At 37.2% G+C, this 23196-nt stretch overlaps 1 protein-coding gene across 1 annotated transcript in view; it reads right to left on the bottom strand.

The window, feature by feature from the left end:
* The window catches only part of LOC148855397 (uncharacterized), a 50716-nt gene that overhangs the window by 3478 nt on the left and 24042 nt on the right, over window positions 1-23196 (bottom strand). Inside the window, exons 7-8 of the mRNA XM_088941346.1 lie at window positions 19720-20074; window positions 13134-13359 (exon numbers count right to left, since the gene is read on the bottom strand). Of these exons, the coding sequence (XP_088797472.1) occupies window positions 13134-13359; window positions 19720-20074 (581 nt within the window). The remainder of the gene's footprint in view (window positions 1-13133; window positions 13360-19719; window positions 20075-23196) is intronic.

The following is a 23196-nucleotide window of genomic DNA, read 5'->3' as shown; positions in this document are numbered from 1 at the left end:
TCCCTGACTTCAATGGGTTGCCTAGTCTGCACCCATCGAAATTGAATTCCAACCTCCCAGCCAACATCTTTGTGGATCATCTATGGTGAATGTCTTTATATCAATCACTCGCCAGTAGGGATGAGCATGGGTTGGTTATGTTAAAACCTACCCTGTAGGGGTTCGTTCCAGGTTTTTGGAACCAGAGCCTACCCTGTCAAGATCAGTTCCAAGGTCAGTTCTGGCCTTGGCGGTTCCAACGCCAGTTCCAGGGTCCACCTATGGAACCTTTTCTTTAAAAAATAAATATCCATAACATCAAAAGTCAAGTTGGATAGCCATCTGTTGTTGAGTTTAATATAGTACTATAACTTATTTTTTTTAAATTAAAAATTATAAATTTGACATAATTACATAATCATACATTGTACCATTGATAATGTTACTATCAATATATATTATTGATTAGAATCACAACCATAAAACGCTTAAATTTGTTTTTCAATAAAAATAGTAATAATAATGATGATGATGATGATGATGATGATGATAATAATATAGTTCAAAACTTATCATTATAATTTAAATTTATAAATATTACCTTTTACATTAGTAGGAAATTGCGGAACAGTAATCTGATTTGATAACAGCAATAAAGAAAGAAAGAAAAGAGTTTCTTGGAGAGAAGAGAAGAGAAGAAGAGATGGGAGAAGCCAGAAAAAAATAAATCTGGCCGCCCCACTCAATAACTTGTATACTTATCAAATAAAAAAGAGTACACTGTCCAATATACCATTAATAGGGTGGTTGGGTGGTTGCTGCCAATTACATAAAAATAAACATAAACTGTTAGGCCTTGGGCCCAATAACACTAATTAAAAAGAACTAAATAACTGCTGAACTCCAACACACCCCTTCAACTTGGGAGTAAATGTCATATATTCCCAACTTGCGTTGATCATGTTCAAGCTTATTTTTTGCAACTCTCTTGGTGATTACATCAGCAAGTTGTAAGTCAAATGAAACATACAGCAGGCAACCCTACCCAGATGTCACCCCTTCTCCTATGAAATGCATGTCCACTTCTATATGCTTTGTCCTATCATCCTAAACTGAATTATGGGCAATGTTAATTGTTGCTTGATTATCACAGTACATCATAGGTTCTATCAATTCAAAGCTCTCCTAGTAATGACTGATCACAGAGAAGCTTTGAAACACCATGTGCCATAGCTCTATATTTTGCTTCTGCATGTGACTTGGCTACAACTCTCTTCCATGAAACCAGATAACCCCCAACAAGAGCGCAAACTCTTGATGTAGATCTGCTGTCATTTAGGCACATTGCCCAATCTGCATCTATGTAAGCTTCCAGCTTCAAGTGCCCATGGTCAACAAACAATATCCCTCTACCTGATGTCTTTTCAAATAGATAAGTATCTTGTCAATAGCTTCCCAATGCTGAGCTCGTGGAGCATGCATATATTGGCTCACCACACTAATTGCATATGTGATATATGGCCGTGTCATGCACAAGTATAATAGTCGGCCCAAGAATCTCTGATACCTCCCAAAATCCCTAACTAGCTCACCATCTAAAACATTAATTTTGTGATTCTAGTTAATAGGAGTATTAACTATTTTAACCCCAAGTTTTCCCATCTCCTGTAATAGGTCCAACACATACTTTCTCTGAGAAATAAAGATCCCATGTTTGGACCCTGCCACTTCAAAACCAAGAAAATACCTTAGTTCCCCAAAGTCCTTAATCTCCAACTCCTGGTGTAGGTTCCGCTTTAAGGCATCAATCTCACTCAGGTCAGTCCCTGTTACTACAATGTCATCCACATACTATCAACACTAACACCAATAGTCCCCTAAACTGGTCAAACCAAGCTCTTGGGTGACTGTTTCAATCCAATTAAGAACTTCTTTAATGTGCATACCTTTCCTTTGCCTACACAACCATACAAACTGGAACGCCCATATACACATCTTCCTACAAATCTTCATTGAAAAAAGCATTCTTCACATCAAGTTGGAAGAGAGGCCAAGAATAGGTAACTACTAAAGATAAGGGAATCCGAATTGAACTCATTTTGGCCACTAGTGCAGAAGTCTCCAAATAGTCTATCCCATAGGTTTGAGTATACCCTTTTGCAACCAACCTTGCCATGTACCTTTCTATGGTACCATCAACCATGTACTTTACAGTATAAACCCATCTACAACCAATTGTCTCCTTATCATTAGGTAGATCCACAACTTCCCATGTCTGATTTTTTACCAAGGCTTCCATTTCCTCCTATATAGTTTCCCTCCACTCAGGTTTGGAAGGAACCTCACTAACATTCCTAGGTAAAGACACAAAATCAAGAGAGGAAAGGAAGGCCCCGTAGGAGGGAGATAATCCACTATAGGAAAGATGATGTGCAATAAAATGGGTTGCATACTCTCTTCCCCTTTTGCAGTGCAATAGGAAGGTCTAGGTCATCTACAATAGTATTAGGCACAGGTGTGGTATCAATAGGAACTAAAAGATTAGTGAAAGCAAAGGGCATACCTAAGTCTATTTAAGTCGAACCTAGAATCTCATATGAACCAGCGAGAAGTGGCGTAGGTTCCTCGATTGTGGAATCAACCCCATGTGCTTCCATATGTGTTGTCATGTAAGAAACTAAGAAGCAAGACGTAGTGACGCAAGCAAAGTAAGTGGAACAACTAGGTCAGACAGTAGAGTAGGTAAAGGAGCTGGAACAGGAAGTGTGGGTTGCTCATTTCCTCCACTAAAATACTACTCCTAAGAAGGACTACCCAAAAAGAAATATGCACTTCTGATCTCCCACATATCCAAGGAATATGCACTTTTTTAATCTTTACTTTAGGGCCTAGTTTTGAGAAGTGAGGACCAAGGATATGGACACAACACATACACCCAAACACTCTCAAAGGAACATAAAACATCTTCCCTTCAAGGGAAAGAAGGCTAAAAGGAACAGTATATCCAAGAACACGAGATGGTACCCAATTAATCGAGAATACTTCCGTGAGAATTGCATCACCCCAAAAACGAACTGGAACTATGGAGCCCACCATAATACTTATTGTCACTTCCACAATATGGATGTCCTTCCCGCTACACCATTTTGTTGTGGAGCATATGAATAACTACTCTAATGAATTACTTCATTCTCTAGTAAATACAATGCTAGGTCCTCTTCAAAATATTCCCTAGCACTATCTGATCTGAACACCTTGACTCTTACTCCAAACTGGGTCAAAACCATCTAATGAAACTAATGTACCAAAGCAGGCACCTCATCACAAGATATCATCAAATATACCCATGAATATCGAGAACAATCATCCACAAATAAGAGAAAATAACGATATCTACCCATAGAAGTATGAACAATATCAAAAACTAAGAAACTTCTTTTATTATTTGACTTAAAAAGAATGTCAAGAATATTTTCCAAGTTGACAGCCTTAACACTCTAAACTAGAAAACTTAACAAACTCAAATAACTTTGGAAACAAAAAACACAGAACCAAAGAAAAAAAAAAAGATGCCCTAACCAATTATTCCAAAGAATAATCTAACCCACTGACTCCACCTCAGTTCTCCTATAGCTAACATGATGACCTTGATGACTAAGAAGCACATCAAGAAGGTAGACTCCATTCATCTCATGACCACTCCCAATCGTCCTACAAAACACAATGACCAAAGAATTGAGGAGTTGGATGGTTTTGAAGGGGAAAGAGGACTAAGAGTGGAACAAGATCTGGAAGAGCTTCTAAAAAAAGAGGAAACCAACTCGAGATAGAAATCTAGATGTCAATGGTTAAAGGAAGGTGATGGAAATACAGGTTTTTTCCACTTTGTAGCAAATGGGAGGAAAAGAAATATTATCTCTCATATTGAGTGGAATGGACAACTCCTAACTAGGAAAATTGATATAACACAAGCCTTTGTGGATCATTTCAAAGCCATCTTTGCTAGGGCAAGGCAGAGTTAGAGATGCTTTTGATAATCTTGAGTGGAGGAGAGGGCCTAGGGACTTGATGAAGGCTCTAGAGAAGAATTTCGAAGTCCAAGAGATAAAAGAGGCAATTTTGTCCAATGGAAAGATCCAAAGCCCTAGACCCTAATGGTTTCACAATGGCTTTTTATCAAGATTGTTGGGAGATTATAGATACTAAGCCCATGGAAGTCTTTGAGGAATTTTTCGAAAGGGGCAAGTTCAATTCAGGGGCAAATGCAACTTTTAAAGCCTTAATCCCTAAGAAAGCAGATACAATCCATCCAAGGGATTTTAGACCCATAAGCCTTGTGGGAAGCGTGTATAAAATCATCTCTAAGGTTTTGGTTGAGAGGATCAAAAGAGTCCTTCCATCTTTGATTTCTCCAAACCAAGGGGCCTTTGTTTTTGGGAGATAAATAATTGATTAGATTCTCTTTGCTAATGAATATGTAGATTTTAGGAAGAGGAGAAAGGAAAAAGGCTTGGTCTGCAAACTGTATTTGGAAAAGGCTTATGACTTAGTGGACTAAGACTTTTAGCTAGAGGCTTTAAGATTGAGAGTGTTGGAGTTAAATGTTGTAAGTGGATAAAGGGTTGTATTTCCTCTTGTATTTCCATACTAGTTAATGGAGTAGCTAGAGATCTTTTTCCAGCTAGAAGGGGCCTTTGTCAAGGTGATCCTCTCTCCCCTTTCCTATTTACCCTAGTCGTAGATGTATTAAGTGTTTTGATCTCAAGGGCTAATGTCACAAATCTGATAAAAGGTTGGAGAATTGGAAGGGAAGAGGTGGTGGTTACACATTTACAATTTGCATATGATATTGTTATATTTAGTGAAGGGGAAAGGAAGAACAAGCTCATCTACAAAGGCTAGTAAACTCGCTTTGAAAGGGTTTCTAACCTAAGGTGAGTTGGGGCAAAAGCTGCGTAGTGGGACTAAATAGAGAAAGAGGAAGTAGAAAACCTTGCTAGGTCATTGGGGTGTGAGCCAAGAGACTTTCTAATTCCGATAGCTTTTGGTACCCAGTGGTGGAAAGATTCACAAAAAAAGGCTGGCAGGGTGGAAAAGAAATTAGATCTCTTTAGGGGAAGAATAATACTAAGAAAGTCAACTTTGACTAATCTGACAATCTACTATTTATCTACCTTTAGGATCCCCTCCAAAGTGGCCAACCAACTAGAGAAATTAATGAGGGATTTCTTGTGGGAGCCAGAGGATACAAGGAAATATCACCTAGTGAAGTGGGACATAGTGTCTATAAGTAGGGAAGTGGAGGTCTAGGGATGGGGAATATTAAATTGAGTGTTGCATTACTGGAAAATGATTGTGGAGATTCCCCCTGGAACAAGACAATCTGTGGGAAAAGGTGATTGTAAGTATTCTCAGTACGACAAACAATGGGTGGGATACTAGTCTTGACCCTAGGGCATCTCGGTCTTCTCCCTAGAAAGCGATCCATGGTTTGTTGTTTTCCTTTCTTCCACATATCAGGTATGATGCTTGTGCAGGTAATAAAGTGTGGTTCTGAGAAATGTTTGGTTTGGAGAGTCCTCTCTTAAAGATAGATTTCCGTCTATTTATTCCCTTTCCTTAAATAAAGAGTCAACAATTTCCAATGTTCTTGGTATTGAAAATTCTTGCAACTTGGGAATAAGGAGAGGATTAAGGGAGTCTGAAATGGGATTAGTAGATGAACTGATTTCCCTTCTCAGTATAGTATTCTTGGATCATTCTTGTTCAGACAGCAGAATTTGGTCAGTGCATCCTCTGGCTACTCTGTGCTTCTTTCTTCACATCCCTCCTTGAGTTGAAACTATGGCCTATGCTCTAGCCCAATAGGTATCGGTGATTCTTTAAGAGCTGAAATCATGGCCTTACTCCAAGGCCTAAGGCTGTCCAAGCAATGGGGTTTCCAAAATTATGAAGTGGAGGGAGATTCTAAGTTGTTAATAGGATGGTTGCAGGCAAAAAGTCTAGGGTGTGGACCTTTAGACAACAAATGAGGGAGGGAGATCTATTGTTTAGCAAGGGAAGCTGGAGTAACCCTTATTTGGACAGAGAGGTCAGCCAATAGAGTGGTTCATACTTTGGCAAAGCAGGGAACTCAAAAGGAAATTTATTTTTGGGTTGTATTGTAAATTTTGGGATAAAATATGGGGTCAACACTCATGTTGTGAGTGATTAGCATTGTACTCCTTTACTAATTCAATGATCGTTTCCAATCAAGAAACACAATGGCTAGGAGAAAAAATTACTGAACAGTTCCAAGTTTTTTTTCTCCAAATCTTGCAAATTTTTTACCTATCAAAAGCATTCAAATTTTGTCAAACTACTCACAAATAAAAGATTAAAATCCAGCCTAAGAACATGTAGTACAAAAGGCAAGATAAGGGAATTAGTTACTTCGATGGAGACGGACCCCTTCCCAACAATGGGAACATGAGAACCATCAACTTTAGAGACTCTATCTCTACAAGAGAAAAGGTGGGATAAAGAAAAAATGGTGGAAATAAGGGTCATGTCTTCTAAGGCTCCCAAGTCTATAATCCAAAGAGGTCCCCCCTTACTTGTAGGGATGCAAATAGATCGGATTGGATTCGAATCAGGGTATATCTAAATCCGATCCGATATTGTTTATTGCATATCCGATCCGATTTATAGTCATGGATCTGAATTCGAATCCAATCGGAAAGTCGGATATTCGGATATGATCTGATCTGATTTGTTTCTTTAAAAATTAATAAGTTATTAAAAGAAAAATAAAATATACTAATTTAAATAAATAAAACAAAAAATACAAGTATTTTTAATTATTTCCATCATATATACATGTTTTTATAAAAAAACAAATAATATAATAAATTTAAAAATACAATATAAATAATATATTTATAAATAAATAAATAACATATATATATTATATATATTTATATAAATAAATATATAGCATATATATTGGATAGGGGGTGATCCAAATTCGATATGATTTCTGCTCTGATCTTATTGTCCAATCTGATGATCCAAATTGGGGTGATCCAAGTTCGACCAAATAGGATCAGACCTCGGATTGAATCATGATCTGATCCATTTGCACCCATACTTACCTATAGTGGAGAGGCATAATTTGTAGTTGCATATGAGCTACTTGTATGAGAAAACAAGTAATATGACTAGCTCCGAAGCTACTTGCACCTTGATATCCACTCGATAAAGAATTGCAACTAGCTATATCTGTTTGACACAAAAACCGCCCATATTTCTCCAACTCGGCCCTAATTGCGGCTACTGCAATTGACTCTAAGGAAGCTAGTTTAAGAGGTCTAGATAAGTCACTGATCAATGCCATATTAGCATTCCCTTTCTTATTTCGAAGTCGAACTAGCATAAGATGTGGATGAAGCTTCCACAAGTATCTTCGATATGTTTCAGCTTCTTACAATACTCACAAATCAAATCTTTCTTGTCCTCCTTCCTACTTTCACTACCATCCTTATCCCCACCGAGCTTAGGTTTTATTGTGTTAACTATAGAAAACTGCTCAATGCTTAGCCTCCTCATCATAACATTCCTCCTCTCTTCTCCAGACACAAAAGCATATGCCTGAGAAAGAGTTACTATCACAAGAAAGAACATGTTGTCGTGTGATATCATACTTAGGATTGAGTCCTACTAGAAATCCAAACACTTTGTTCTTTTTACTAGCTTCAAGTAAGTAGTTGCATCTTTACTATTCTCCCAAGCCACAATCTCCAAGTGGTTTATCTTCTACCACAAGGTTTTGAGGGCTAAAAAAAAAAAATTGCAATAAAATTACCTACCTGCCTAGTAGCAATACCCGATTTCTCAACTACTAAGCCCTAGCAACATTCTTACTCTGAGTAGGTATCTATAACTCCATCCCAAATTTCCTTAGTTGTGTTACCCATAGAAAGTTCTTGCTTATATGGAGTGGCATAGAATTGCACAACCAGGTCATCAATATGTAGTTCTCTTACACCCACTTGGAAGAGCTGGTCTCATGTTTCTTCTCTTCACCATTTACATACCCTAATTATCCACAAGCACCAATTGCCATCTTGGCTCATTGTGATCACCTTAAATAATTTGACCATCCAACTTTAACTATAGCGGTACCTGCCCCAAAAGGATCACTACTACTAGCTACACCTAGTCCCATTTCATCGGTAGAATTGCTTTCTACTCTACTCTACTCTATAATTCCTAGAACAGTTTAAAACCTCAAATGTAGACAAGAAAAAGCCTCTAAAAACAAATCAATCCCCTTTGGAAGCCTTAACAAAACTTCTTGCACCAAAAAAACTTCAGCTAAAGAGATTCTTGTCCTCTCAAGAGCCGGTAGAAACAAGAGAAGAGGCTACTACTCCCTCCAAAGAAATCAGAAATCACCAAAAATTGAACTGCCCCCTTCAGAAACATCAAGAAATCCAATAAAACCTGAGCACCTCTTCCTAGGGAAAAAATAAAGAGTCGTATAATCAGGACTTTTCCTGCTTCTGCAATTCTTCATTTCAATGATTAACCCAAGATCTAACACAAAGGGACCACAAAATCCAAGAACTGGGCCCTTTTAAAGTCATTGATCAGCTCTCAAACTTACCATGCAGTCAGCTGATCTAAGTTGCATGGTGGAAATTCAGAACAGTAATCCGATTTGATAACAGCGATAGAAGAAAGAAAGAAAAAGGTTTCTTGGAGAGAAGAAAAGAGAATACGAGATGGGAGAAGTCGGAAAAAAACTAACCTGGCCGACCTACTCTAACTTACATACTTATCAAATAAAAAAGAGTACAATGTCTAATATGCCCTTAATAGGGCGGCTGCTGCTAATTACAGAAACAAACAAGCATTAACTGTTGGGCCTTGGACCCAATAACACTAATTAAAAAGAAATAAAAAACTGATAAACCTCAACAGCTTATTATATGAAATTAAAGAAAATTATCGATTCAGATCGAGGAAGGAAAGGACAAAAGGGAGGAAGTAAGGCTAGGAATTGGAGAAGGGAATCAAAAGTGCTAAATTATGAAGACTCTAAGTTAGAATGTTCATGGACTAGGCAATGCTAGGAAGAGGGCATTAATTAAGGATGTAATAAAGAGAATCCTGATGTAGTGTGTGGAGAGTTAGGGGTGTTAATTGGGCAATGGTGCCATCATGGGGGTCTTCCAGGGAAATAGTAAAATTATGGAAAGAGGAAAAGATGGCTGAAACTGAAGAACTTGTGGGTACTAACAAACCTGTATGGTCCAAATGCATATAGGGAGAGGAATGAAATGTGGGAGGAACTGAACAATAAAAGAGGTTTGTGGGAGGGGCCTTGGTGCATTGGTGGAGATTCCAATGTAATCAGATTTAATGAAGAAACTAATAATAGGAGACAATGTATTACCACAAGCATGAAGAAGTTTAATAAATTTATTAACACCTCTGAGCTTAAGGAATTTGCCACTCCAACATAACAAGTTTACTTGGTCCAACCTCCAAGCTAATCCAATTTGCTCTAAACTAGATAGATTTCTGTTTTGGGTGGATTGGGAAGAGAAATGGGGTGGCTTAGTATCTAGAGCATTGCCATGATTAACTTCGGACTATTGGTCTATCACATTATCTAAGGAGGTGTTTGAGGGTAGAAGGCCAGATCCTTCTCGTTTCGAGAATCTGTGGTTATGTCATCCGGGTTTTACTCAAAAGATTAGAGAATGGTGGGGGAGAGCAATCCAAGAGTTGAATGAAAAGGTATGAAATTTCATAGGAAGTTGCAAGATCTGAAAGCTAAGATAAAAGAGTGGAATATTTTGGAATTCGGGAGAATTGAGGAGGGGAAGCAGTCATTAATCAATCAAATTGAAGATCTAGATAAAAAGGAGGGGGCACTTTTGAAGTTAGAGATAAGGAGTTGATATGGACTTTGAGGAAACAATTGGAAGATGTACTTCATAAGGAGGAAATAAGTTGGAGGTAGAAATCAAGGCAAAAATGGTTTAAGGAGGGTGATACAAATACCAATTACACACTTACAATTTCCAGATGCACCTTGTTATTTTGTGAAGGAGGTAATAGAGAATGTATCAAAAACCTTAAGTTGAAAATCCAGTTGTTTGAGTTTATCTCCAATCTGAAAGTGAATTTTGACAAAAGCTGCATAATAGGTGTTAATATGGAAAAGGGGGAAATGACGGAGTATGCTAGCATTTTGGGTTGTGAAGTGTCACATTGGCCCATGAGATATCTGGGACTACCCTTGGGAGACAATTCAAAGAATAATAGTTTTTGTGATCCAGTGGTGGAAAGATTTGTTAAGAGGCTTGCTGCTTGGAAGAAGAATTATCTGTCTTTAGGGGGAAGGGTTACATTAATAAGGGCCACATTGACCAATCTGCCTGTGTATTTCATGTCTGTTTTCAAGATGTCGAGAACATTAGCAGGAAATTGGAAAAACTGATGAGGGGTTTTTTGTGGGAACCAGGGGATGATAAAAAGGATCATAGGGTGAGTTGGGAAACAATGAGTTGAAGCAAAAGGTTTGGAGGCTTAGGTTTAGGCAATTTGCAGAAGAGGAACGAGGCTTTATTAGGTAAGTGGCTTTGGAGACTACCAGAAGAAAAAGATAAGCTTTTGGCTAAAACAGTGGTAGGGGTACATGGGCTTGCAGCTGATGGTTGGGATGTTGGATTACTGACTGCAGCTACTAGAGCTTCCCCTTGGAAGGCCATCCACTCTATCCCCCCGTCCTTCTTACCTTTCGTCAGGTATGACCTTTATTCTGGAAATCTCATAAAATTTTGGGAACAAGTATGGGTGGGTAACCTCTCTTTGAAAGATAAATTCCCCTCTGTTTTTTCTATATCAAGATATAAAGATAAACCTGTGTCTTCCTTATGGGGCTGTGAAGGGGGATGAGAGATTCTGAATTGAATGCTATTTTGGATCTGATTAATATTCTTGATGGGGTATACTTGGACTTCTCAAAACATGATCGTCGGATTTGGACCCTTTCCCCATCTGGAGTCTATTCATGTGCCTCATTTTTCAGAGCTTTAATACAACCTGCTGACTCATTGGGGCAACCTTTTCCTGTTAAGGAAGTGTGGGGTAAGCCCATCCCTCCAAGAGTTGGGGGTTTTTGTTGGGAAGTCTTTCTGGAAAGAATCAATACCTGCAATTTAATACAAAGGAAAAGAACAAATTGGTGTTTATCCCCTTACTGGTTTTTTTTTTTGACCAGCAACACAGAAAAGATTCATTAATTTAAAAAGTCATGTACAACAAGAAGTTGTGGGCGGACAAGCAGTCCAAAGTGTCCCACTAAATACATCATTGCCACAAACAACCCTAGTGCCAATCCCTTTAATTACAAAACAGCCCAAAGGGTAACCCAACCTCCGCTAATTAAAACATAGCCCAAAACATAGATTGTCTTTGAACTCCTTGCTTAGCTCATCCATCGGCCATGCTATTAACTGATCTTTTAATCCACCTTATTGGAATCACCATGTCTTTAGAAGCCTGTTTGAAGCGCCTGAGCTCATTCCTTAGTTGCCAACTAATTCCATCCCCTATCTTCAAGTGTAATAGCTAATTTCTATATGGAGACTTAAGATAGTTTACCTCTCCTACTCTTGCAACTGTTCTATACTAATTTTAATGAAATTCCGTTATTGAACAAAAAAGAAAAAAGAAAATTATCGATTCACTTAAGTTGTTTAATGGTCAAGTGAGACCATGGTCTTTGTTAACATGAGTGGTTGGGCTTAAATCTTCACATCCTCAAAGTATTTTGGGATTTATTTAAGCCAAGTTTGGTTCCAAGGTCGGTTCAATGAAGGCCAATCAAGGCTGGTTCTCCGGAATGGTTCGAGTAGGGTAAGCCCCCATTTCCTAGAACGGGCCTGGGTGGGGGTCGGTTCCAAGAATTTGGACCCAAACCCTACCTAGTAACAAATTACATAGGGTCAGTTTGAGGCCGTGAAAGGTTGATTCCATTCAGTTCCAGGTAAAACCTACCCATTTTCTCACCCCTACTCACCAGGTCCCAATGCCCAATTTTTGTACCGATGAGTTTTATCAACTCTTCCACCTTCAACCCTTACTTAGAAAGACTCCAGCCTTTCTCTCCCCATACAAGCTCCATACAATAGCTGCCCTTCTGCATTGCCATATCATCCTTGGACTTTAGTATGACAAGGAGGTAGGTCAGTGGAAAAGAGATCCAACACACTTACAGCTGTTGTTCAACTGCTCCCAATGAGAAGGGGTGGAACCATAACTAGGAAGCATATTGGCAAGCCACAAGAAGATGAGTAGTGTCTTGACCAGTCTACAAACAAAGAACACACACATGAGAGGAAAGACACCAGGTTTTCCATTTCCTTTGGAGTCTTTCGCATGTACTCATATCTTATTGCCTGTCCCCTCCCCAACAAAAATACCTTACTTTTGGGCATACTGGACGCACAAGGCTTCAACTGAGAATGGGTGTCTCACAGAGGCTTGACACAGTTTTAAAAAAAGATGAACATAAGAAAATATCATTAGTGTCTGAACCTCATATTCTTGCATTCTCCCACCAAGGGCACAGATACACCTCCCTCTCTCTACATGCATGTCAGCCACAGATTGTAAAACGTTTTTTTTTTCAATGCAAGGATAATTTACCTCTTTTCAAAAAAAAAAAAAAAGACTGGCAAAAGACTTTTTCATAACAGCTGAAGTGGCTGAACTGAGAAGTATTTTAAGAGCTGGGTGACTTAGAAACCATGTTAGCAGCCAGTTCCCAGTTCTCAGTCTGATCATCCAATCCGGTCAGTCTGACAACACTAGGATTGAATGAATAATTGCTTTAAATTTTAGCAAACAAGTTATTAAAGAGGTTGTGAGCTCCTTAATGGTTGAAGCTGAAGTTGACTACTATACCCTTGAATATATTAATATTTCAATATTTTATCCACCAAAAGATAAAGCAAGAAGTCACCAATTAGCCACTTCATCCATTATGAAATTAGCCACTAAGGATATAGTTTCTTTTTGCTCCAAAACTATAATACCATGAGAGCTCATAACTATAGAAGATCAATGTAATAGAGATAAGAAGACAAAGTTCTTACTTGTTGCAATATTCATCAAATATCCATCGGACTTTGTGGGGTACAGTATAAAGATGGCTGATCTCTACAAAAGCACAAAAAATCTTTGGATTGTAAGGATAAATTTTTAAACCCTGCAAAATGGATTCCCACACTCTTGAAAGTTGAAATTGCTTATAATGTTTCTGAAGCATCTCCACATAGTAGTTGAACAAGGATTCTAGCTGAGAACTCTGGCTTTTTCTTTCTGCAAATGAGAACACTAGTTAAATTCCACCATTTAACATCTAATTTATAGGAAAGAGTTGAGTTTAACAATTGACATATTAAGCCCATGTTTGGGAGTGCTTAGTTTTAAGTGCTTATTTCAATAAAAACTTATTATAGATCGGAACTACACCAATAAGCACCTATTTGTGTTTCGAAAATAAGCCCAAATATGTGCTTATTCAAGAAGCCCAAATTTTGAGCTTATTTTTAAGCACTTATTCAATATGTGCTTATTTCCTTTTTTGCCCATCTTGGCCCGTAACATCATTTTAAAAATACTTGTACTAACCCTCTTTGAAATAAGTTCTTTTTCACCCAACGCTCATGAGACGTTAGGAATAAGCACTTATTTATCAAATAAACACTCCCAAACAGGGCTAAAAATCATAATGAAGAATTTTAAATTCCTCTATAAGAATTCATTTACGCTATAATTTTCAGTAGATTATACAGAATAACAAAAACAATGTCTATGTGAGGACACAGTTTTTTTCTTTTTTTAAGTCAAGAAAACTCTTATTAAAAGAAAAGGCAAAAGAGGATATAAAACAAAGATAAAAAGATGTAACACAGTGATACACTTAAACTATGGAATAATAAAAGACAATCTTTAACATCACAATAGTAATCGAGGCCAATATCTACAAGTATCTAACCTTTTCTGGATCCATCTTAAGATAAGTTGAAGAATAGCTTTTTCCATAAGACTTGAATAAAGGCATCATAAAGTTCCAAAGTTGAAGAAGAAACAACTATCAACTTAGCAAGTTACAACAGGGTATGTGTGGCTATATAAATAACAGCGGTTAAGCCAATGCCTATGCAACAAGGCACCCATGAAGGGTGGCCCACTTAACCACCTAGCTATTTTATAGATGGCACAATAAAATATTTTCATATTCCTTAAACAAGCACCCACTATAAAATATTTTCATTTTCTGAGTTTAAATACTGCTTTCTTCTTATCATTCTCTTATTAGTCAGGGTTCAGTCAACGCACATGTTTGTATATGTTGTCTTTTTTTTATGAATAATGAGTGATTTTATTAATAGGTTAAAAGCAAAAAGATACACAGAGAAAGTTCCCAAGATGGGGCACGAGATGCAGCCTCATAAAAAGACAAAGAATTACAGTTTAGCCCAAAACATCTGATTCCTATGCACCCCTTGCTTAGCTAGTGAATCTGCTAACCCGTTTGCTGATCTTCTTTCCCATTGGAATTGAACTGACATGTTTGTAGTTAGCCATTTGAACCTACGTAAAGCCCCTATATAGGACCAGGCTGCTGTTTCTAGTTCTATTAACCACTGGATCACCAGCTTAGAATCACCTTAGATTAACAGATGTTCACAATTCAGCTCCATGTACCACTGCTTTAACTTCTGCATTAACAGAATCCCCTACTCCTATAGGTTCAGAATATAAAGCAATGATTAGCCCATCTGTATTTCTGAACACCCCCCCAACACCAGAAGGACCCAGATTGCCTAAACTGTTACCATCAAAGTAGAGCTTAATGATACCCTCTTGAGGAGGCTTCCACTCTATTGACGGTTTGTATATGCTGTCTTGAATGCTTGAATACTTCGAAACCCGAACTGATAAGCAAGGAAGAACTTAAAATCTTGTCTAATCAACATGTTCTTTTTCCACCCTTTCTGTTCATCTTTTCCTAGGACAAATATAAAGGTCCGGCCCCTATATTTTCTGGATTTTCATTTTCTTCTCATGAATATGTTGATTTTCTATGTTTTAATATGAAGTTTATATTTTTCTATGAAAACTATTGATAATTACTAGTGAAAGATGATTGCTGGTTGCTATGGAACCTAGGGAAAAGGATTCAGAGCATAGATTTGAGTTTTAGAGCAGACACATTGTGCAAAAAAATGTCAATGGTTAGGACCAGTTCCAGTCTACCCCTCCCAAGACTGGGTAATGGCCTTTAACATCACCTAGGCACCCTCCCAGTCACCAAGCTTCGCCTTAGCACCTTGAAACTATGATATAAAAAAAAAAAAAAAGAGAAGTTTATCTAAAGATGAGAAAGAGAAGAATATGCAAGGATAAGGTGCGGATACAAGAAGACAGCCAAAGAGCAATAACAAGAAAAAAAAAATGGACCATCCAAAAAGAACATACCCCACTAGCAGAAGCCAATAACCATCAAAACAACCAACCCAAAAACCAATTTTGCACAAAACATAATAAGAGCACCAGCATCACTGGTTTTACAATAACAGGGTTCAACTATGATGCCAGAAAGACATAATACTGGAAAAACATGTAACCAATGAAGCAGAAGCATAAAAGTGGTAACTAATCAGGCAGTGATTTAAAAGGCGCGCCCCAGGTGGGCCAATGCGCACAGGCGAGGCGCATTTTGGGGTATGTGCCTCGCCCAGGTCCTAGGTGCACCCCTTTCAAAAGTCACATGCCTGGTGCACCTAGGCGTGCGCCTGATGCACCTTGCGCCTCAGCCCAGGCGTGTGCCTTTTTAAAATTTTGCACTTTTTGCCTTTTTTGAGTCTAACGGCTGGGTCAAGGGCTCCACCCCTGGACCCCCCCCCCCGATCACGCCCCTTGAACAAGGCCAAACAAGTCTATGTTAGGGCTTGAAATTCTTATTTCTCACATGAAAAATAATGATTTTATAACTTTAATTGCCTTTTAAGAAGCTATTTTATTATAATGAATGAATGAACAACATTAGCAAATAGGAGCGTGGTACAAAGGCAATTAAAGTTGTTCATTCATTCATTCCAATAAAATATCTTCTTAAAAGGCAATTAAAGTTATAAAATCATTATTTTTCATGTGAGAAATAAGAATTTCAAACCCTAACAAAGACTTGTTCAGGCTTGCCTCAAGGGGCGTGGTACAAAGGCGACTCATAGAATCAAGAATGCAATATGTTTTACATCACATTAGCTACTTGAAGCAATACGATTAAGGAAAAAAAGAGATTGTGGGTTTTACATGCTTGAAAATGCTTTATATGTTTGCTTTTATTTTTAAATTTTCATTTAAATTCACCTTACATGTTATGCTTATGTATTTTAATTTTAGATAATTGGTTTTTTAAAACATTTATTTTAAAACTTACGTTTATATTTTTTATTAACATTATGTTTAATTTTTTTTGCATTTTTTCATTTTTTGGCTTTTTTTTATTTTCTGATTTTTTTTTATTTTTTAGATTTTTTGTAATTTTGCTCCTTTCATAAAAAGGTGCACACCTCGCCCCTGCACCTTTTTTGCGCCTTGCGCTTTTAAAACACTGCAATCAAGTAGTACTTGTCAAGTTTCACAGAAAGGGTTGATTCGTCAAAGCCTTTCTGGTATCATGTCTTTCTGGCAGCATAGTTTTCCCAAAATAACAAATTACAACTTGGCCCAAGACATGATCCGTCATAACCTCTTTTTTTTAATGTAGATAAAAGAGTAATCATCAAAAAAAAATGTCAGGAAAAGGGAGAAAAAAAAGGTGGAAAAGCCAACAAGGGAAAAAAAGCCAAAATACCTAAGCACTTGTCTAGATAAGTGTCTAGTAGCAAAATCACTCAAAAATGAAGATAAGTGTTTCCAGGGAAACACTTGTGAAGATAAGAGCATTTACCTAGGTAAATGACTTACTGAGACACGAACGAGGCCTAAAGTGGGTAGGACCCAACAGTCAGAATTCTATCTTGATAGTGGATAGGCCTACTAGCATTAACCTGTTTGTTGATGGTTTTATCAGGATCACTGTTTTAAAAGCGCAAGGCGCAAAAAAGGCACAAGGGCCAATTTGCGCCCAAGGTGAGAGGCGCAAGGTGAGGTGAATGCCTTTTTAAAGCAAGGCGCAAAAAATACAAAAAAAAAATATGCTACAAATCAAAAAATGTCAAAAATTCAAACAAATGCCAAAAAATTCAAAAGGAAATGCAAAAAATATTAAACATAATATTGATAAGAAATATAAACTTAATTTTTTAAATTAATGGTTTAAAAAAAACTATTATCTAAAATTAAAATACATAAACATAACATGTAAGGCATATTCAAATGAAAATGTAAAATAAAATCAAACATATAAAACATTTTCAAGCATGTAAAGCCCACAATCTCTTTTTTCTTCAATTGCATTACTTCAAGTAGCTAATGTGATGTAAAACATATTACATTGCTATTTCTATGAGTCGCCTTTGTGTCATGCCCCTCAAGGCAAGCCCAAACAAGTTCATGTTAGGGTCCTAAATTCTTAATTCTCACACAAAAATAATGATTTTATAATTTTATTTGCCTTTTAAGAAGATATTTTATTAAGATGAATGAATGAACAACATTAGCTAATAGGGGTTCTCGAAGCTTCGGTGACCGAGCGAGCAAACCCTAACATGGTTTTGTTTGGGCTTGCCTCAAGGGGTGTGATCAGGGGTCCAGAGCCAACCTCTAGGTTTGATTAAAAAAAAAAAGCCAAAAAAGCATACAATTTTCAAAAAGTGCACGCCTAGGCCAAGGTGCAAGGTGCATCAAGTGCACCTGTGAGTGAGCAAAAAAAAACCAAAAAATCGAACCAAGTGAAAAAAAAGACCGAAACTGAACCGAAAAATCAGTTAACCAAACCAGACAATTCGGTTTCAGTTCGATGTTTTTAAAAAAAAAACGAAGGTATAGGTTCGGTTTCGATTAACCAATATAGAAAACCGATGGTTAACCGAACCGACTAGTATACATATATTTCTATATATTTTATATATTTATGTATATTTTCGATTAACCAATATAGAAAACCGATGGTTAACCGAACCGACTAGTATACATATATTTCTATATATTTTATATATTTATGTATATTATTTATATTTTTTATTTTTTATATATTATAAATTAATAAATATGCATTGTATATATAAATATATATTTACAATATACGAAATATTATTTATTATTTAAAATATAATATTTTATATAAATTTATACTTTTTATTATATATTCATTTATATATTTTATCATATATATTGTAAACATTAAAAAATCGAAAAACCAACAAACCAAAACAGTCGACCAGTTAATCAATTGGCTTCAGTTCGGCTTCGGTTAACGGTTTTCCAAAAGCTGGTAATACCGATTTGGTTACAAAAAAAGGCCCACTGTTTGGTTAACCGAACCGTAAGCACCCCTAGCGCACCAAGCATGCACCTTTTGAAAGTGTTGTGCCTAGGACCTAGGCGAGGCGCCAACCCTAAAATGTGCCTCGCCCGTGCACCAAGCGTGCCTTTTAAATCACTAATCAGGATCTTATGTAAAATAGTGGGTAGGACCCACTAGTTAAAGTGGACACAATCCACTGGATGTATTTTAGAAATCGAATCAATATTATCTCAAAATAAAGAAAAAAGAAAATTTTGATTATGGTGGGATGAGATCCACCAAATCAATCCTTATCCCTAAAGAAATTGGTTCAGGTAAGGCTGGTTTGAAATAGAATCATATCATGCTTGGATTCTTTTTATTTACATTGCTAGTACAAATCCAAAGAATGTGGTAATTCTAGTTTTAGCATTAGTAGATGAAGAAAAAGGAAACAACAAGGGAAGAGACATGGATTTTAGAATAAAAGAAAGGAAATAAAAGGCCAAAGAGAAAGACCTCATATTTGACCAATTTTCTTACCTATATTTCACTTTCCTTCTTGCCAAAATTCCTTCTCTCTTCTTAATCTCTCCTCTATTCTCTCTTTCTCTCCTCTTTTGTTCAACAGCTTCATGCATGCCTTCCACCATCTTTTTTCTTATTTCCTCATCTCCTTGTATAGCAAGGATGTACCTATAGGTTATTTAACTCCCTTCGATAACCAACTAGTTTAAAATTTCAACTTATTTGACACTAAACAATATTTTAGATTCAAATTAGTAGGAAAGTCAGCTGATCTGACATTAATAGACCAGCAGTCAAATCTGTCTTTTATCTCCTTTTTATTATTATATTTATTTGTATTTTAAGATGGGGAAAGTCCAAAGCTCACAGGGAAAAGCCCCAATATTTTAAATGTAAAACAATGGGTCACGCCCATTTAGGCTCTATGCAAATGAGTGTTATATGGGTGGGTTGTAGCTCAACCCACGCCAAACCCACTCAATTGCCAGCCCTAAATAACCCCCGGCCCCAATAGTCATTACAAAGAAACCTCTACATATTTGAAAAGGTAAATAGCTTAGATATTTTTCCCATGATAGAAAGTAACACTGCTTAAGGGGAATCAGTGGTAGTGCTACAATATCAACTAAATAAACAAATGCGAAAAATACAAAAAAAAAGAAGAAAAATAATAAATAAGAAAGTTAAATGACCTGGAAGCACCATAGAAAATGTCTCTTCTAAAACTCCAACTCCAGCAGACTTTCCAGTAGTCAATGCTTCGAATAAAACAGCTGAAGAAACAAGAGCAACAGAATGATCTTTTATAATTCCACGTGCCCAATCCAATCGCAACATCCTAATGCGTTCTTTAAATCCCTGGTGAGCTCTTAGCAGTTGTAGACTTGATGGTTGACATTTAAATGGACTGTACTTTACACCACTTCCTAAGCAAGACAGAATGTGTATTGCATGCAATGAGGATGACTCTGAAGTATTGCCTTGACAGTTCGCAAGCTCCGCTTCAGCATACCAAAAATATAAAAGAGGTGCATTCGACTGAAGATCCTGATCAAATGATTTAAGAAAGAATAAATAGACAAGCCCCCCAGTATTATTATTTACCTCAGACTCCACTTAAAAGTAAAAAATTCCAACCATAAGTCTACAACATTCACGTGAAAAATAAGAGTATAGATTCCTAGAGTTGTCAGACATTGACTGGACAATTCAACTGCCAGAAACTAGGACCAGCAACCAAAATAATTTTTTTAGTTGCCTGGATCTTAACAAATGTTACTTGGTTAAACTTACCTTAATGAAATGTGTCTATAGATGTTATACTCTAAAATTAAGTTTAAGCTCATTTTGATGTAAAACAGACAGTTTCCAAAGAAAAATGTTTTCTACTTATTTTTTGAATGAATTGAACAGTTGAACTGGATCTTGAAACCATAACCCTATCATCAGAGCAATTCTATGTCCCAGTCTGAGTCTAACATCATTTAATTCATATTACCCAAAAATGATTTAATATACATAACATATAAATAGTTATTATGTAAAACTTTAATAAAAGAGTATAAAACAAATAGATCCATTAATTGAAACAAAGTATACACCATTTCCACAAGATAAAAGGTCCATAATTAAAAGTAAGCTTTGAATGAACTAATAGTGCCAGCTGAAGAATGGCAGCCTATGGTCATTGTTAGAATTGTTAGAATTAGTAACAGAGGCATACTTGTCTTTTCCCTTGTTATTTTTCTCTCTTATATCTGCTGTAACTTATCTAGGGGCATTTTTGTCATTTCAGCAATCAGTAAAATGTTAATACAAGCTGGGTCAACAGTGAGGAGAGTTGATTTGACTTCTCCTTGCTTGTCTTCTCTCTTTTCTTCTTCTCCTCTTCTCCATCTCTTCCCTACTTTCCCTTGCTTCTTTTTCTCTTTTTCTTTGACTTTGCTTTTCTTTATTGAAGTTGGAACATGGTATCATTGCTCTAAGGGCAACTGTTACTGTTAATGTCTCTCCTTTTTTGTGCCCTAAGAATAGAGAACATTCCTGATTCCATATTCTTTACTGGAAGGGAAAAGGACTCAAGAGGACTGATCGCCCCCTTGGAAAAGAGGCTTTAATGCCTCCAATTGCAGTATTGTGTGAGTTGTTGGTGCTTTTCTAAGGACCCTCTACTCGGAAATTCGAAGAGGGCAGCCTTGGGCCGATAACACTTGTTTTTGTTTATAAAGTTCAGTTAGAGTTATTGGGCCCAAGGCCCATTAGTTTATGTTTTGTTAAGAATGTTTTCTTATGTTCTTTAGTAGTAGCCAACTTACTAAGAGTACACCAGTCATTGTATTCAGTTTTTTATGAGTATATAAGATGATGAAAGGGGCAGCCAGATCTGATTTTGGCTTTGTCCCATTCTTTTCAATCTCTCTTCTTCTCGTCTCTGCAAAAGCTTCTTTTCTATTACAGGTTTCAAATCAGATTGCAGTTTTGCACTTTCTACTGAAACAAATAGTGGACAGTATTCTAATTGCAAATGAAAGGGTCAAGGAAAGGAAAAGAAGCAATCTTGGAGGTTTAGTTATCAAAATTGATCTTGAAAAAGCTTATGACAGGGTGGATTGGGGATGTCTATGGAAGATTTTGGAGTTGAAAGGTTTTGATGAGAAATGGATTAGTTGGATGAATGATTGTGTTCAGGAGGCCTGGTTCTCAGTGCTCACTAATGGCTCTCCCCATGGGTTTTTTACGGCAACTAGGGGGTTGTATCAAGTCTGTCCCCTCTCTCTGCTTCTTTTCTCTTTGTTTGCCAATATTATTAATGCCTTTATTCAAAAAGCAATTGGCTTGGGTTTGTTTAAAGGCTTTGGGGTAGGCATGGAGAAGATTCAAATTACTCATCTTCAATACGTAGATGGCACTATCTTCTTTATTGAAGACAAGTTGGAGTTCCTTCTCAACCTGAAGAGGGTGTTTAAGTGTTTTGAAGCTGAAACAGGGCTAAAAATCAACTTAGGGAAGAGTAGTATTATCGGAATTAATGTACCCCACCAAAGGTTGGTTTATTACAGCATTGCTTTGGGGTGTAAAGTGGAAAATTGGCATATAAAGTGCCCCGATTTACCTTTGGGAGGTAATCCTAAGAAGGTAGACTTCTGGGCTCCAGTTTTAGAAAAAATTGAGAAGAGACTAGATACTTGGAGGAAGAATTATATCTCCAAAGGAGGTAGACACACTCTGATCAAGGCCTCTCTGTCTTATCGACCTACCTTCTTTCTGTCAGTGTTTAAAGTGACAGCAAGTGTTTAAAGCTTCAACTATCGATTTTGATAGACATGGTCTCTCCTTCAACCTTAACTTTCGAAGAGGTCTAAAAGACCGCAAGTCAGCTGAGTTGTCCTCCTCCTTCTTCCTTGTGTTGTTGTCCAATGTTTATATTTCTCCTTTTCCCGACAAGCTAATTTGGTCCATTACCCCCAAAGGTTTCTTTACTACCAGTACCAAATCCCTCTTTCTTAGCCTGGCCTCTAGGTCCTCTCTGTCCCCTTTTCCAGTTAGTAAGATTTGGCTACCCACGTTTCCACAGAGAATCTCCTTATTTTTATTTGGGAAGCAGTTAGTCCAGTTAAATACATTCGGTAATTTGCAGAAGAGGCAGGCGCAATGGTGCATCTGCCCCCATGTTTGCATTTTGTGCCTAGAGAATGGGGAGTCCATTGGCCATCTTTTGATCAATTCTAAGGTGACCCACAGCCATTGGCAATTTTGGGTAGATTTTATTCATTAAGGCAACTTCTCTTGGGCCCCTCCTAATTCAGTTTGTGATTTTATCCTGCAATGGAAAGCTAGAAAGTTAGGTGGAAGGGGCAGGATTTTCTGGAAAGCTGCTGTCCATGCGACGGCGTGGTGCATATGAGAAAAGAGGAACAAAAGAGTTTTGAAAATAAGACCTCCTTGGTAGCTTGCTGAAAGAATAGAGTTTTGACTCAATTGATTTCTTGGATGAGGACTGCTAGAGAATATCAACCTATTCAAGGACCTCACCTAACAGCTTAAGCATTTAGGTTGAATGGTTCTCAGAGATGATATCAAAGCCATTTTGACCAAGTGGTTAGTATTCGACTCTCATGGCACCCATTATAATTAATTAATTTTCAGTCCAAGGTATGGGTGGGCCTGTG

Source organism: Nelumbo lutea, chromosome 4, assembly GCF_056320005.1.
Source record: "Nelumbo lutea isolate HS-2025 chromosome 4, American lotus-T2T, whole genome shotgun sequence".
NCBI classification, from domain to species: domain Eukaryota; kingdom Viridiplantae; phylum Streptophyta; class Magnoliopsida; order Proteales; family Nelumbonaceae; genus Nelumbo; species Nelumbo lutea.
Note: the sequence above shows the minus strand (reverse complement) of the source record. Positions and strands in the feature narration are given on the sequence as shown.